Genomic DNA, 17,709 nt, shown 5'->3' with positions numbered 1-17,709 from the left:
TTAAAAAGATGTGCCACTAGGATTTTTCTAAATCATTTGAAAAACAATAAAAAGACGATTTGTGGTTTATGTTTCGAATGTTTTAGATTTCTCCGGTTTTCACGAAATATGATGCTGAAAATTTCTTTTTTACGTATGCAGCATAAAGTAGCATATGTTTTCAATTAAGGAGATCTGCTGAAAATAACAAAACTGAGCATGAAAATGGCTACTTTTTTCATTTGAAATATTCATCGCTGTTCATTTCAGAGGTAGGGTTGTTGTCTTCGTTTATTTTTAAAACTACTTTTAGAATCAGACAGCACATAAATATGGAAGACTTAATTTGTCAAGAAACAAATCAAAGAAAAAAGAAAAAAAAGAAAGATGCCACAGCAAAGGCAGAAGAAGAGGCTTTGAGGCAGCAGCTAAAGGAGAAGCTAAAGCTGTTTAATATCAAAAGGTGAGGCATCCTGGACACTGAACAGATGCAAAAGCACAGAAAGCTCAGAGTTAAGCAAAAGAGAAAAAAAACTCAGGGAACAGCAACTGAGGCAACACTGAGCTCAGTGGCTAGATATGAAATTCACTTTCACAGAAAGGAAAATTCAGTTTTCAGTTTATGCTTTCTGCTATTTACTTATAATAAGCTGAAATTAAATGTGGTTAATTAACTAATATATATCAACTGGGGGTGGCTCAACGCTAATTAGGTTTAAACAGTGGTCATAAACTTTGCTGTTTTATGAGAGTCCATAGACCCAAAAGCAGATCAAAAACAAAATCAATGGACTGAGAGTCTACAATAAAATCAACGAAAAATTAAGTAGTCTACATTTTATTTTTGCAGGACACCTCAGCATGAAAAATTAGGCCAATTATTTTTACTAAACCAATGAGACAAACATTTTTCAAAAGACCATAAAACAATAGTAGTCATTTTGAAAAAAGAGCAGTTCAGCTTGTTCATTTAGTTCAGGAGCAAACTCTGCATAATTTTCTCCTGTTCCCAGTTTGTCTTCAACCAAACAAGGAGATGCTACTGCCCTCTTTGCCTCTCCCTCCTGCTCTTCTATCAAGAATTCAGGTGATGAGGCAGCGAGAGAGAGACCACAGCAAGGCTGCAGGTCCAGGTGTCCTGAATGCCTCTGCAGAGCAGCTCTGTGGGATTCTGTAACGCCTCTTCAACCTTAGCTTGACCCAAGAGGAGGTTATGGAAAACATCCTGCCTTGTTCCAGCCCCAAAGAAAACTCACCACTAAGTCGCCAGCAACATCTCACATCACGAGAGTCCGATAGAGATTCCTGTTGGTCCACCTGAGTAGGCCAAGCAGATATCAGGACATCTCAGGGCACCCTGCTCTTAGAAAGCGTCAGAGTCAGGGCTTAAAGAGGCCCAATAAGCTGATAAAGAAGGCTGTCTCTGTTCTGGGGACGACTGTGGAACCACTGGAGATGATGGTGCAAAGAAGGATTCTTCATAAAATCAAGAAAACCCTGAGCATCCTCTTCATGAGACTGCTTCTTCAGCCCAAGGTTTCTTTAGATTCACTGCTAGTGGAGATCCTTCCTGCCCACAGCCATCAGCATCAATAAGCACTCTTTGAAGAACCTTGGGCAATGACTTACACCAACATTTCATATTGAAAAAAATAAATAAATAAATCACAGAAACTGAAACATCTGGCCATCTTCTTTAAAGATTTTGTTGATAAGCTATCTGAGATGCCATCTAGTGATGTAGTAAAAAAAAAAGGAAGCTTGGTGTCATTTTCCTAAAAATGCTTTTTGTATCACAGACAGAGAAAAGGGCAATTGGAACAATGCCATTCTACATTTTTATGTCTGTGAAACAAAAAATGGCCATTCTGAAATAATATCTTCCTGCTTTGTATTAATGTAGCCTTTGAATTCATGTATGTATTTATTAATAAGAGGCGCCACAGACACAGAGGCCAGCTGCCAAGGCATTCATGCCCCAAGACAAATAGGGAGATCACTGGCTCTGCAGCCTGCTGATGAGTACACAGTCTCTTTGATTATGCATTTGAAATAGAGATGTAAAGCTTGTACCCCGCTGGCCTGTCACTGAACAGTAGCCCTCAAATTAGGGCTTTTGCTGTCTTAGTCCCTCTTATCAATATAACAGTCACAGAGATTCAGAAACACAACTGAGAATGGTTAACACTTGGTTTTCTCTTCGACTGAAAAGGTTTTGTTTGGGTTTATGTGCCTAAAGAGGGGGATGTGGATGCTGATTAGGATAATGTTGGAGATTATTTGTCTGCACGGTGATGCAGGCTATCTAAAAGAGAGAGCAGAATGTCATGCAGGAAAGGCTGAGTCAGATTTAAACTGACATTCCTAACCAGCTGAGCTTCCCACATGCAAACAGTTCAGGTTTATTGTTGAAATCATGCTGTTTGGCAGATGGCATACATTTTTTTCATCATATTTCCTTGCCATTGCCTTATGTACAGTGACACGTGACAAAGTGCATAATAGCTTTGCTGCACCATTTTAGTATTCCAATGCTGCACATTATTACACCCATTTCCACACATTAACCTTTTCTGAGTTCTTTTCTTACTGTTGTGCCCAGACTATGATTAATATGCCTTTGGTCTTGTGTGATAAAATCTTGCCAATCTCCCTCCACGCCTGCCTACAACTCCAGTCACCTTATTATTTTCGAAAGGTTGCATGGTCACCAAGCTTAGATTGTTCCATTTCCCCTGCTCTACATCTTATGCTGCACATGTCCCTCCCTCATTCAAATGTGTTTTGTCTGCAGGAATGGAATATGGAAATGCTTCTTCTAGCATGTGTGTGGGGGGTGCGGGGGGTAGAGGGGTTGTTTCACTATATCATGTAACCATTTCATCAACTTCCCACAAGGGCAGCTCGCCTGAAATCCCTTGGCAGGCTGCAGTTTTCTCCAATGATCTTTTGTAGCAAATGTGAGAATTCAGCTAAACTCCACCATTGTTATGTAAAAAAAAAAAAGGAAAAAAAAAAAAAACAAAAAAAAACTAATTTGTTTCGAGCACTTTTGTCTTTGGATTTTAAGTCCCAAATTTAATTTAGATGTCTATGTATTTGTCTTCCATCCATCCATCTTTCTGTATTTTGTTTTGAATGTTCGATCTTTATATCTGCTGTTTGTATTTTTATTTATGAAAAATGGGCTGAAAAGGTCTGCAAACTCTTCCATGAAAACAGAAACCATGGTTAGAAGAACCTCTACGAAGTCATTTGTTTTACTCATCAACACACTCGTGTAAAGTTACTATATTTTCCTCATAAATTCTTAAAAATACATTTTAAATCAACAAAACCAATATGCTATGGTCTGTCTGAAAATATGGCTACTGTGTAGCTAGATGTTCCTTCAGATTGATCTTTTATGACTGCTTGCAGGAGCCGTATTTAAATCACACTTGTCAATAATTATATCATAGCAGAAATGTTGTTTAGAGATGTTCTTATTTAGGCAAAAGAACAAGTACAAACTTTCTCCCCAAAAATCATGGTAAGCCATTGAGTCATAGACATAGACTTCCCAAATGAATAACTCGTGAGGAAACCCAAAGAGAAAGCAATGCACAGGCTAATTTTTATCATGAGCCATTATGTAATGTACACTTTGTTGCTGGCTTAATGTCCTTGCAAGCAGAAATTATGATAATGATCCCATATTGCAGCATTTTAAACAGCTTAAGTGGTGGAAGTTCCCTGAAAGCTTAGACTTCATGGATGATGATAACAGATTCCAATGTAAAAAAACATAATTTAGTTGCTAATGGACAGCAAAAAAAAAGAGAAAGAAAAACAATGAATGCATTCAGACATGAGTGGTTTAACAATCCAGAGATCTTCCATAAGCCTATTGCGTATTGGGATTGGTTGGTCCTGTAACAAACTGAAGGATATGGTAACAGATACAATTAAGCTAAAATGTTAATGTGTTAAATTTCTATTATTATTGTTTTAGAATGAGAAGACCCTAAAGGTAAAAAGAAGTGTGCTGGTGCCAATTATCATGAATAGGGGTAATGTACAGAGCTATGTTAAATAAGGAAAACAAATTATGGAAAAAAAATACAATGAAGACATTGGAAAGTTTTGCTGAAGCTAGATTAATAAGAGAAATGAAGACCAGTGAGTGATAGTATGGTTTCATGATAAGAAATACTGATGGACAAGTCAAGTTTTCCAAAAGATCTCTATGGATCTAGAAAACACATTTGACAGGGTGCCATGATAGGAAATGTCACACTGCCTGACAAAGTCAAATACATGACAAATATCCCTCAAAATGCATTGATACAGTAGAAGTTGTCTTAGCATTACTGCAGAAGGTAATATCTATATTCTTCCTTATAACCACACTTAGGTAGACAGCCAATCAGCTGCAAGGAAAATGAATAGGATGCTTTGTAAATGCCAGTCAGTGTCATGTCAGGTAGCATGAAGACCTTGCTATTTTATCTACCCAAGCTGCATTTTCTTTTGAATATTTTGGTTATGCTGAATAAATAAATTCACATATAGCTGGATTGTTTGCAAATAATTTGGATTCAAAAACATCCGCAAATAGGTAAAGCTGCAAGTACTCCAGCGGTAAATAGGCAGGGGTCCATTGCATTGACGGACAGATTGACGGAAAAAGTTAGCTAACAATTCCCATAAACTTTATGAACTACAAAGTGATCTGTAGTTTGAGACAAAGGAAGTTTAAAGAGAGCCTTTGTAGGCAGTGCAAGGCTCTGGAAAGTTTGCAGGTCAGTAGAAGGAAGATGAAATGAGTTTGAGTGAATGAAGTTGAAAGGAGAAGAGTAGCTAAAAATGTGTGAGTTTAGGTATCTGGAGTAGGGAACGAGAGGTGAAGAAGAGCATGGAGATCGGATGAAGTGGATTGCAAAAAGTAGATAGAAGTTGACTAGCAAGACAGTCCAGGGTGCACCCGACTTCATATCAGCCCCCTGTGACCATGCAAAGACAGGTGGCTACAGACAATTGATGCATGAATGGTAAGAATGGACCCGTCTAGTTTTCAGAAGAAATGTTTACCTTAGAAATCCTACTGTACTACTACTATAAATTAGATGATTGCCTCAATCTGTAGCTTGGGATACATTGGGATGCTGGTGCTGGAGACAGCACAACTGATGACATCAGATGCAAGAATGAAAACAATCAATCAATCAAATTTTATTTGTATAGCACATTTCAGCAGCAAGGCATTTCAAAGTGCTTTACATAATTAAAATAAAAAGAGCATGTGACATTGAATAAACAGTGAGAAGGAGAAAGAGATTTTGGGGAAAAAAAGAAGATCAAAAAAGATAAAAACATTAAAACCCGCGCCCCTTTTAGGACTTCAGTTAAACGTCGTTTAACTGGGGCTCTAACCTTCTGGGACTTTAGTCAAAAACACTGTTTGACAAGGACTCCAACCTCTAGGTTTTTAGTTGAAACTTCGTCAACTGGGACTCTAAACCCCGAAGGACTTTAGTTAAACGTCTTTTAACTGGGACGTTTTCCGGGGGGCTTTACATCATTAAAACATAAACAGTGAGAAAGAGAAATAAAAAGAAATTAATAAATAGATAAAAAGTAAAGATAAAAACATTAAAAACATTGAAGACATCAAAACCCACACTCTAACCCTAATTTAGCCATAAGCGACTTTAAACAGGTGGGTTTTTAGTTGAGATTTAAAGGCACCCAGTGTTTCAGCTGTTTTAAAGTTTTCTGGAAGCTTATTCCAAATTTGTGGTGCATAGAAACTGAATGCTGCTTCTCCTCGTTTGGTTCTGGTTCTGGGGATGCAGAGCAGACCAGAACCAGAAGATCTGAGGGGTCTAGACGGTTGGTACAGCAATAACAGATCTTTAATGTATTGTGGTGCTAAACCGTTCAGTGATTTATAAACAACAGTATTTTAAAGTCTATTCTTTGAGCTACAGAGAGCCAGTGTAGGGACTTTAAAACTGGTGTTATGTGCTCTGTCTTCCTGGTTTTAGTGAGAACGCGAGCAGCAGCGTTCTGGATCAGCTGCAGCTGTTTGATTGATTTATTAGTCAGACCTGTGAAGATGCTGTTGCAGTAATCAATGCGGCTAAAGATAAACGCATGGATGAGTTTCTCTAGATCGTGCTGAGACATTAGTCCTCTAATCCTGGAGATGTTCTTCGGGTGATAGAAGGCCGACTTTGTGACTGTCTTAATGTGGCTCTGAAGGTTCAGGTCAGAGTCCATCACTACTCCCAGGTCTCGGGCCTGAACGCTGGTTTTCAGTTGTAAACTGTTGTAGACAGTGACAATAACATCAGGAAGGTTTACTGATAATATAGATGAATGTCCACAGAATCTGAAAGACAGGAGAGGAGGTTATGGGATGTGCAATATGCTCTTTTCTGTGCATTTTATTCGCAAAGAATAATATTGCATAACTGATACTATTATGTTGTCTGTATTGTAGATCGAATTGCTTCAGGAAGAGATAAAGCTCACATTGTGATTGCTATCCTTTTCTCCTAATTTGTGACTACTCTACATAACCCTACTGAGGATTTGCTGTCTCAAACTCATTTACCTCATTACATATGTATGTTATTCTTCCTCTTCTCTTCTAAGACTTCTCTCCAGAAGAGGTTTTATCAAAAGTACAAGCAAATGTATTGCGGTTAGCTAAAGTTCAAAACAGCATGGAGGAATGTAATGAAACATTGTTTTGAAGAGGAAAAAGTTTAGCAGAAATGCTCAAGAAAATATAAAGAAAACACAATGTGACAAGAGCTGCTGCACTGGGAGACGAGAAAGCTAATTAACCCACCAACATCCCGCAGTGCAGTTGGCAAACACTGGGATGTTTCTTTTTCCATAATTCAATTTGTATAACCAACAGAAAAGCTACCATAACAATGTTATTTCAACTGAAGGAAGACAGTACTGCAGCAGTTGCTAATGGAAGTCTGTCCTTTCTCCTCTCTGCTCCTTAACTCGGATAACAGATTTCATTACGCTCATAACTATAGAAGGAGGCTGAGCTCATTATGGCCCATAATCCAATCTGAGCTCCCTGAATTGGCAGTGCAATGACATAACAATATCGTCCTTGGTCTAGAGAAGGTAGAAATGTTAACAAAATTCCAGCATTGCAGCGGGAAAAAAAAAAAAAAAACATTTCTGGCTGTTAGGCGGCACTCAATGGAATCACAAGGTTGTAGAATAAGAGCTACATTCATATGGCTAACAAATGACAGCAAAAGAAAACTAATAAATAAGATAGCTGATAAAAATATCTTCTGGATTATTTATTCAATCCTAATACTGGGTTCAAGTTGCTAGGACAGACGCCGAGTAATTTTAACCAAACATTAGTGGGAGAATTGCCACCAAATGTTGGACATCAATTCTTCACACCAGATTTGCTCTGTAGTAATGTAAATGTCAATGAGTTGTTTTAATGATTTTAGTTCATACTTGGAAATGAGTTTGTTCACTCAAATTAACAGTGGCATTTTACCTGCTAGCAAGCTAGCACATGCTACTGCTAACTATGTTCAGCATTCAGACCTTGACAAAAGAGTTAAGTCAATACAGACAGGCAATGTGTTATACATTGTTAAATGCTATGTATTAGTTTTGAAAATCTTGAAATTGCTTCTTTTAAAATTAAAATCTTAACAAAAATTGGTCAAAATGGCCACACAGTTTGGGTACAAAGATATTAAAAAGATAGCCATTTTCACTTATATGCAATAACTTGCAGGCATCACTGAACACCTTCATGAGATGAAATAAGAAATGAAAACTAATAAAAGTATGTTATATAATGATGTAGACTAAACATCTGTGGGTTGTGTTAATAATCTCAGTTAATTCTCAAGAACAGGTTTGTTCATTTAAGCTAATATTTATATTTTACCTATTGAGTGGGTAGCACAAACTAAGGCGAATGTTTAACATTCACACTTTGACAAAAGATCTGGTTCATACAGTCAATGGACCTGCAGACAAATAATATTTTATACAGTGGTGTTTATAAAGAACACATTTTGTTAACCTAATTGTTTGTGTGCAAAATGGTTTTGGTAGGGAGGCTGAGTCAATTTGTCTCTTCACTAATTTGTATCAATATTTGAAACTATATTTTCATTTAATCCCTTTTCCACATAATTTTCTTCAAAGAGAATGTACCTGTATGAAGTGTTATATTAGTAGCTCTCATGCTGCAGTCTCAAAGGAGATTCTAATCTGTCTTGATGTGGAATAAATTCAATGACATAGTTTCCCTAAAGCATACAGACATCAACACACGCTTTTGATTAAAACCTGCCATACACAGTGGCCCTCCAGCTTTTACATTCAGAGCACACACCAGACCTGCAAAAGAGCATAAAACCCTGTTTGGCATAGCAATTGTAATTAATAAGACAAAGTTTTTGCCCTCGTTTACTTTATGTGCTTAATGTAAATATCCCAGATCAGTTGCTTGCTAAATGTTTCCCTTTCCTCTTCTAGAAATTTCCAGCAGTTCCAACCTTCATTTGTGTTTTTCTGAGCATTTCGTTTCCTAATAGGTGATTAAACTGCTCCAAACGCACAATATCTTCCTGAAACACATTGCAGCATTGCCCAGCACCCACATCCTTGAACAATGACGAGCTTTAGGAGAGGACAGAATTAAAATTCAAAGACAAGGCAAGTTCATTTCAGTCTCACAGACCTCTGTGCAAAAAGCACTTGACTGATTTTAATCACATTCTTATTTATTTCAGCTTGGAGCTCGGCATTACTATTTGGGAAGCCTGCAGCGCCTTCATCATTTTGTTGGTGTGGGGCAACAGCGCCATCTAGTAGTCTCGTGCGGGAATTAAAGGAGACCCGCCAAAGCTATTAGATGTCAGTCTAAAAGCTCTGCCTTCACAGCACTGCTGAACAGCAAACATTAATTTGCAGAGTATGGTTTCACTAAGAGCGCTTTATCTCCCTGTTTGTTATCCACCCCATTCAGTCAGTGTTATTGTATACATCTATCTGCACTTTTGAGCTATAAGACTGCCAAACAGAGGGAGTGAGTCATGGAATACGATTGGCATTTGGCAAATACAGGAAAATATCCATCTGAGAGCCTCTGCATTATGTTCCTTAGAATGAGAAATGAGAATGTAAACAAAATTTGCATTGAAAAGGGTGGTTTCTTTCTCAGAGATGACCTTTTTTATGTACTGCTCTGACTCCTATAAAGAGCTAAAATCAAAACAAAGAATAATTCACATGCAGTACCTTTAAAAAGTATTCGTACCCTTTGACCGTTTCAAGTTGTCAAATTACAAAAGCACATTTTGATGTACTAATTAGGATTGCATGTGATAAACCAACAAAAAGTAGTGCATAATTGTGAAGTGGACAGAAAATTAGACATGAATTCTGAAATAGTTTTTTGTTAAATGTTACGTGCAAGTGAATTATCTTCCTTTTTTTTCTGATACCTTAAATAAAATTCAGTACAATCAACTGCCTTGAAATATCTCACAGAGGACTGTTTATGATCTGATGAATTTCTTCTACAAACCACCTGAATCAAATGAATTGCTCGTTACCAGGTGCTCTGCAGAGCTGAGTGACATACCGATGAGGGAGTTTAACCATTGGATTCAGGTGTGTTGGAGCAGGAACGCATCCAAAAGGCGAAGGATAATATCTCCAGCTCCCCGTGATGGAGGCTGCAGAAGACTTGAGTCTATGGCGGCAGTGTGCCCTCCAGCAGGACAACAGGTCTATACCTAAAGTGAAATAGTTTGTATCATAACCATGTCCTACAATGACCCTTTCAAAGACCAGACCTAAGATTCAATTCAAATCTGTGGTAAGACTTGAAAATTGATGTTCACAATTGAGCTCCTTCTAATCTGATGGAGCTTGAGGTGTTTGAGAACAGGGGGGGGGAAATCATTCTCATCATGTGCAAAACGTGGAGGGACATTCACTTTTTTGGGGAAATGTTCTTAAAACCACATTCATCACATTCTTTCCTGCATCCACTGCTTTGTATTGATCTACCGCATAAAGTCAAAGTAAAAATACTTGACAAAACATAAAAACATTAAAGGGATATGCATACTTTTGCAACTCTTTTATGTCACCAGAAACGCCCTTTTCACAAGCACAACTGTAATTATGCCATATTATTAGCACAGCCCTCTGCATGGCCAAACTATTTTCATTAGAAACTGAATTGGTTTGTGGGGAAGCTTCATGAGCTCATTATGGTTGTGCTATAAAAGCAGACTGTTACGACTGGATTAAATGTGTGGGCTAATCTTTATTGCGGTTGTTTCCCTCATCTGAAACACTTTTTTTGATGTTTAAAGGCGGGGTATTATGTAAAACCGACTATTTTAAACTTTATATGATGTTATAATGTTGTGCCCTCATCAAAAACATACCTGGAGTATTGCTTTAGATCTTCCATGCAAGTTTGAGAAATCCTTCAATCTTCTGCGAGAGTTTAAAGAGGTGCCTAAACACTTGCTCCCATAAAGCGTCTCTGCGCCTTCTCCTCTCAGCTCCACCAGACTAGTGACAGCAACAATTAGCAAACACCTGGTGGAACTGCGCATCTGCTGAGGTCATCATACAAACTACTTCTCAATCCAACGCACCTCAGAACAGTTGCTAACGGCATAATAGAGGAGCATTGTTGTGATGAGGAGCTAAAGGCAGTGTGTTGGAAAGACTAGGATCTTCTTAAAGGGACAGAAGCCCATTTTCAAGGCATCCAATAAGGTCATATTTTAAAGCTATGTTTGACATTTTTAAAGCAACTTCAGGCAACACACTTGATTGTGGAAAATACGTAATGCCATCACTTTAACAACATTTTAGCCCAGTTCACACATTCCTTTTATTTTTCATGCAACTCTGACAGAAGTATTTGTTATTATAAAATCCATTTTCTCTGTCTGTCTCAAGGCCCTTCCCAGCTGGTTGTCTGACAGTGTTTGTGTGCACTCTGCCATCATTAAAAATGCATAACCTCTCTGCAAACAGTGTCCTGACAAGCATCTAGAGCTCACTGGATATCAGTCATTAAAATTTAGCAAACAGGCCAAAGCGCAGCCTGTAGGTGGATAGGCATCAGGTTCCCCCATTCAGGCAGTGGATAAATTTTTCAAAGTCCTATTACCTCAAGGCGGTGCACTGTGACATTACAGTTGTGTGTCTCGGCTGGAAAAGCAGTCGAGGTTTCAGAAAAGCCGAATCCACAATAACAATATGAGTCTCGGGGTGGCCATACTGATTCATTTACTACTGTTGGTTGACAGGGCTTATACTAAAAAAGGTGAGTTGTCATTTTTTATCCTGATGGAATACTATTTAGATTTAATAGGAGTGTTTTATTTTGTAGAGGCTATATATACAGATAAAGCTGGGCCTCCATTGTTCAAAGTCAGAGTGTAATACAATTTCATGGATTGTATCAGCTGGCAAGAAAACAGTGATATCAGTCAGGGATAAGCAGTAAGCCTTCCCATATCTTTTCCTCTGAGCTAAACTAAAACATTGCTTTTGTAATTTCTAGGTGTCAAATGTGGAGGCATCCTCTCCGCTCTGTCAGGTAACATTTCCAGCCCAAACTTCCCAGGCTTGTATCCCTACAACACTGACTGCTCCTGGCTGATTGTAGTGGCTGAAGGCTCCTCAGTCCTCCTCACCTTTCACCACTTTGAGCTGGAGTACCACACCAGCTGTGCTTACGACTACATCAAAATATACAATGGCATATCTGAGGACGAGGGGAACCTCCTTGGGACATTTTGTGGTGACATTTCCCCACCTCAGTTCACCTCTTCTTGGAATGTCATGTCCATTATTTTCCATTCGGACCGCCATGTGGCCCACAGGGGCTTCAGTGTTGGCTACAGAAAAGGTAACTGGTTAGATTTAATGTAACATGACAGATATATTGGGGCTAAACTCTGCAAAACTTCTGCTGATTTTGTAACTCGTGAATTGTACCTAAACATCCTGGCCTTGTATACATGTCTAGAATTTAGATACAACAATCTTAGACTGTTTTTAAAGTTTTCTATTGAGCTTAAACATTTTTACTCTTAATGTGTGTAAAATAATGCCCTTTGTAGACTGTTGTCAAAGAAATTCACCTCAAACTACCTCAAAGGAAGGGTGGTATAGTTGAGCCCAAAAATTATACAGACCTGGTAGATTTAGGTTTAAAGTAATCTTTTAATTTTGTCAACTTGCTTTTCCTCCCAAGAGGTAATTTTTACCTTTTTGTGTGGCCCAGGCAATGTCCCAACTTTACTTGGCTCCCTTCAAAGATGTTTTAGCAAAGATAAGAGTGATAGCAATTAACCTCCAACAGGGCAATGATCCTATTCAAGCATTTATTTTATGTTTTACAAGAATAATAAAAAATCATCACCAAGAGTAAATCATCAAACTATCAGTGGAAATACAGAAAAAGATAGTCAGCCATTATAACGAGGGCAAGTGGAGTACAATAGACTCCCAGGATTCGCATATGTTAGGGACCACAATCACCAGCAAATATATGAAATCCGTGAATATTTAAGACCCCCTCTTATAATGCTTGTAGCCACATATTCCAATTGTTTAAACACCAAAAAATATGCCTTAGCACACACCATAGACACTGGCTACCCTACTGAAGAGGGCAGCATTAACAGCCTTCTGTAGGGGGTATAGAATCAGTGCCAATAATTGGCCTGTCAATCATTCTAGGGGGGGGTTGTCAGCAATTGACCAATTGGCAGTCGCTATTTGTTTCAAAGTATGTGCCCTTATGCCTCCAACAACGAAACCCGCTAATTGGACTATTAATTCGGACAACTTTGGTTAAATGCTGCTTGAGTTCAAATTTGCTCTCAAGTGAAATATTGTTAGTTCCTGTTCCTTTTAAAATTCGTCCTAGAGCCAAGGTTCATGACAAAGGCAGGGAGATTTTGCTATGACAATGATGACGGTGCTGTGGACATTGTGTACAAAGCTGGTTCCCATCTCTTTCAAGCAAGGACGACTCATTCCTCACAGATAAAGCCAATCAAAAAAAGCTTTCTTATTTTCTGAAAGCCTTTGGGAAAAAGATGAAAGAGGACGTGGATTTTAGATTTCAGAATTCAAAATTGACAGTCAGAGCATGTGACATTTCTGTATTTTTCAAAACTTTTAAAGATTAAAAAGAACCATATGAAAAGAGAATGACAATTCTGGAGAAAAACATCAGCCAGGTTGTAGACAACTGGAGGATTGACAGCACATAATCATCAAACAGGGCAATGATCCCATACTGCCAATGTGATCATTGTATGTTTTAAAGAATTTAATCTAATCTAATGTACTTAGCAAAAAATCAACATAAATGTTTTTGGAAAGGTTAAAGTTTAGACTTAAATCACATCCTGAGATTTTTGAGGGCCTAAGATATTTGACCAGACCGAGAAAAGCAAAAGTAAACAATGGAGAACTGACTTTTGTTTATTGCTCGCCAAAATGGATCAGCAAGCAGTCAAGCACAACTTTCAACTTTGGACATTAGACATCTTTTGTCTTTGAAATATGCCTGAGGTGCTTCAATGGTTCTTTGATCTTTCTCAGATTACAACAGCATTTTAAAAGATGCGCTTCACATTTCAACAAGTAACCATTTTTTTCTTTTTTTACAATGTTTGATCAGTGTGAGAGTGTAGTGAAGTGAAGGCTTTAACTATAGATAAGGGGAATTTTACCTCCACACAGGTAAAATCTGAGAAGGTAAGGAGAAATGCAGAATAAAAAAATAGCAATTAGAATTAATTTGCATTTCCAGACAGTATTCACCGTGCCTTAGTTTTTCAGCATTATAGTTTTATACCCTTCAGTGGATTATAGCAACAAAGTGAAAAAAGTTGAAACTGGTGCAATTTTATTGAAAATTAAAAAAGAAAACCGCAAATACTGTGTACTATATAAGCATTCTCAGCCTTTACTCTACACTTGTCTGAGCACCTTCAGCAGCAATCACTACCTCAAGTCTTTTATAAGCCTCCCTCTACAAACTTGGCCCATTGTTTGGGGCATTTTCTGCTGTTTTTCTCTGGAGATGCTCTCTGGCTCAGGCAGACTTAATGTAAAGAGTCAGTAAAAAGGTCTTGATCTTTACAGCGATGTTCAATTAGATGAAAGTCCATCCTCTGACTGGGCTGCTCAGAGATATTTGCTGACGGCTCCTGATGCCAGTGTTTGTGAGCTTGGCTGTGGGCTTTGGGTCACTGTCGTATAAATCTCCCAAATTCTTGCTTAGGTACATAAATAAGGGAGATGTTTGATGACATGATCCACATTGAGTGATGGTTTCTGGTTAAAGGCATTTTTCTTACCATATAACAGTTTTTTCCCTTTTTGCCTCCTGTCCTCGCTAGACATGTGCGGTGGAGTGTTGACTGGACTATCCGGTGTAATTTTCAGCCCAGGCTACCCTCAGGAGTACAGCAACAATGCAGACTGCTCCTGGACAATCCACGTGTCAAATACAAGTGTTGTCACCTTGGTCTTCCTGGACTTCCAGCTGGAGAACAACGAGGGATGTAACTTTGACTTTGTTGCCCTGTTCGATGGGCCAACAGTCACCCACCGCCATCTCGGCAAATACTGTGGGACAGATAAACCCCCCAACACAGTCACTACTGCTAACCAACTCCTGGTAGTCTTCAAGTCGGATTTCAACATTGGTGGGCGAGGCTTCAAGGCTTACTATTACTCAGGTAAGAACATTTCCTAGACTAACTGTCAATAGAGTGGAAAATAAAGAAAACATCGAATTAAAAAAAGCTCATTGATGAAGCTGAATGTCTAAAACAAGTCACTTGAAGGACTAACAAGATGATTCAAATCGAATCCTTTGAATTGAATCAAAGGCTTTTCACATTCTGCAGTAATGTGAAAACCCATTAGTGGTCCAGTCAAAGTCCAGACTGGAAAACGTGTGAGTGTGACTTTGTTGAGTGTAAATCTAAAGGCATGGACAATGTGCACAAATGTTACGTCTGACTTAAATATTTCATTTTTTGTCTCAATTGCAGCTATGAGTTTTTGATCGATACCAGATCGATATCTGTACTGTGTTCCATCAGTAGCTAAACTACATGAAAGATTATGGTTGAGCTGCGATGCAGATATAACCTTACATCAATCTCCAGCTTTTTACCGCTTGAGCTTTAACTACTTGCTGCTAGATTTTGTATGGACGAGTTAAACTTTAGAATGCATAACCTACTCATTACGTTTGTGCAATGCAAGTAAACAAATGAGTCAGATTCCCAAAACTGGAAACCTATAAACTTAAAGGGAGTCCTCATAAACTTCAATTACCTGCTATAAACTTTAGCTTTTAATTTTAAGACTGCTTTAAATAGCACCCTTGAAAAGAAGTAGTAAAGTAAACACAGAACAGAAACCTTAATGAAGATGGCTAACTACTGACATTCACTTCAAATAGGTGAATGCCAACAAGTTCTATCGGCTGTGAGCGGCAACTTCAGCAGCCCACATTTCCCCAACATCTACCCGAACAACATCAACTGCCACTGGAGCATCACCTTGCAAGCCGGGTACCGCATCAAGCTCTTCTTTCCTGTCATGGACCTGGAGGGCCGCAACAGTCTGTCAGACGAGTGCGACTACGACTCGGTGTCGGTGTATGACGGGGACAGCCAGGCAGACACGCTGATGGGGCGCTGGTGCGGCAGGGAGAAGCCTTCTTCCCTCGTTTCCAAGGGGAACAAGCTGCTGGTTGTCCTCAGCACAGACAGAAACGAAGCTCACAGAGGGTTCACCGCTTCTTATCTAGGAGGTAAATGTGTTTGTGTTTGTCTTTTATCAGGAGCTAATGGGACTATTAATTGAGTGTATCCTGTGGGGACTGCAGGTTAAAGATATGTACTCCCCACTGAGTACACTGTTTGCAGTATTAATCCCAACTAAATTTGCTCTTTAAATTCTAAACATTCATCCCAGCAAACAGCTCTCCTCTGTGTCGTTCCTATTCTGCTCACGAAATGCTTGAATATGTTTTCCTCAGTGGTGCCGGTGAACGTTAGCTGCACCAGATCAGAGTTTACCATCCTGATTCCTCAACGGTCGCTCCCTCAGCTGGACCGAGAGAGCATCTACCTTGGAAACCCGACATGCACAGCTCAGCTGACAACCACCTCATATAAAATACTGGCCCAGTTTGTCAACTGTGGTACAGCCAGCCAGGTAACTGGCTCCCATACTCTATTACATCATGAAATTATTTCTTGTTTAAAAAATAATTTGCTTTTACAAAGATCTGTACAAAAAAAAAAAAAAAAGGAAGTGGAATATTAAAAAAAATGGTTAAATATTTTAGTTTTAGTGTTGTAGATTTAAAATCAGACTTAAAAAAATAACAACTGCAAGCAGTTATTTCAAGCACTGCCCCGCCCCGCAAATCCTACTCTCCACATTCCCACGAGGCACCTTTTAGCATGTGGACCAAGTTAAGGATTTGCAGGACAGTGATTGCCATTATAATAAGTTTATTCTATGGTTGGTAGAGTACAAGTAACTCATGTCTAAAATCTATGAATCTATATTTTATAAATAAATGACCAAACTATTTCAAGGTCATGTCTACACGTAGAATAACATGAAGCTTCTATCATGTCCAAGGATTCAAGTGCCAAGATTTATAGAATATGCAGCTGATAAAATGTGACTAAACTTATTTTGTACCCATTTTGTGACTAATAATCCTTTACAGAAACACCGCAACATCACCATGCTGGTGAACAAGCTCTACATTGATTTCTCTGATGGGAAGCAGCAGAACGTGCAGGAATACAAGGTGCAGTGCGACGCCTTAAGGAAGGTCGCGTCTGTGTCAATCATTTCTGCGGAGGAGCGACGGCTGGAGGAGCAGGCCCAGCAGGCGGAAAGCGACAACAGCGGATACGTGGCAGAACCAGAGGCAGAACCTCATGACTTGAGTGATATTGTCTTCATCAGCATCTGTGTTCTGGCTGTCATCCTCATGGTGATAGCGATTGTTTGGTTGGTGCTTCTTTAGTGAGTTACATAGAGATCACCAACAAGTTCTTAAGTCTCGATTAATTTTTATACAAAAAAAACATACAAAATTGAAAAGAAAACATAACTTTATGATGTTGACACTGCTCTCTACATACAGCTATATGTTACCTGCAATGCTTTGCACAGAAATGTGCACCAGTAAACATTTCTGAATGTGTCATAATAAACCAAGATCTACTAACAAAAATTTTAACTTCTAACTTTTTGTACTTTTGATTGTTTTGTACATAGATCTTTCAGGTACATAAAGGAACTGCCAGCTATGTAAGGTTTTCTATCCATCTTGCATCAATGAATGTGATTCAAGTTGTGCTGGGGATGCTACTTAAGTGCTTTGGCAACCAAATATTTAATGTGACTTTCTAGAAGCTAACTAGTTAATTTGTGAAATGTGGTGGTGTATAATTTTTTTTAGCAAAGTGATAACTCTTAAGAGAATTTTTCTAGCTACTTTCTGACTTAGACATTGAAAAACCTAAGATGGTTCTGTAGGAGTACTTTGGGAGATGAAAATATGATGTTTTTAGTTTATTTTTGTTTTTGTAAGGTTTTATGAAAATGTTTTGCTATTAAATACAATAT

General features: G+C 38.5%; 1 protein-coding gene across 1 annotated transcript; it reads left to right on the top strand.

Annotated features, from left to right (window-relative positions):
- Positions 1-11,268: 11,268 nt before the first annotated feature.
- On the top strand, positions 11,269-17,543 carry cdcp2 (CUB domain containing protein 2). The gene is made up of 6 exons (XM_014997698.2): positions 11,269-11,335; positions 11,576-11,923; positions 14,436-14,777; positions 15,512-15,865; positions 16,094-16,272; positions 16,799-17,543. The coding sequence occupies exons 1-6, from the start codon at positions 11,269-11,271 to the stop codon at positions 17,102-17,104; spliced, it is 1,596 nt and encodes a 531-aa protein (XP_014853184.1). The 3' UTR covers positions 17,105-17,543.
- Positions 17,544-17,709: the final 166 nt, after the last annotated feature.

The sequence above is a fragment of the Poecilia mexicana genome, unplaced genomic scaffold (assembly GCF_051168715.1).
Source record: "Poecilia mexicana isolate PSO_F unplaced genomic scaffold, ASM5116871v1 scaffold_17, whole genome shotgun sequence".
Classification (NCBI taxonomy): domain Eukaryota; kingdom Metazoa; phylum Chordata; class Actinopteri; order Cyprinodontiformes; family Poeciliidae; genus Poecilia; species Poecilia mexicana.
Note: the sequence above shows the minus strand (reverse complement) of the source record. Positions and strands in the feature narration are given on the sequence as shown.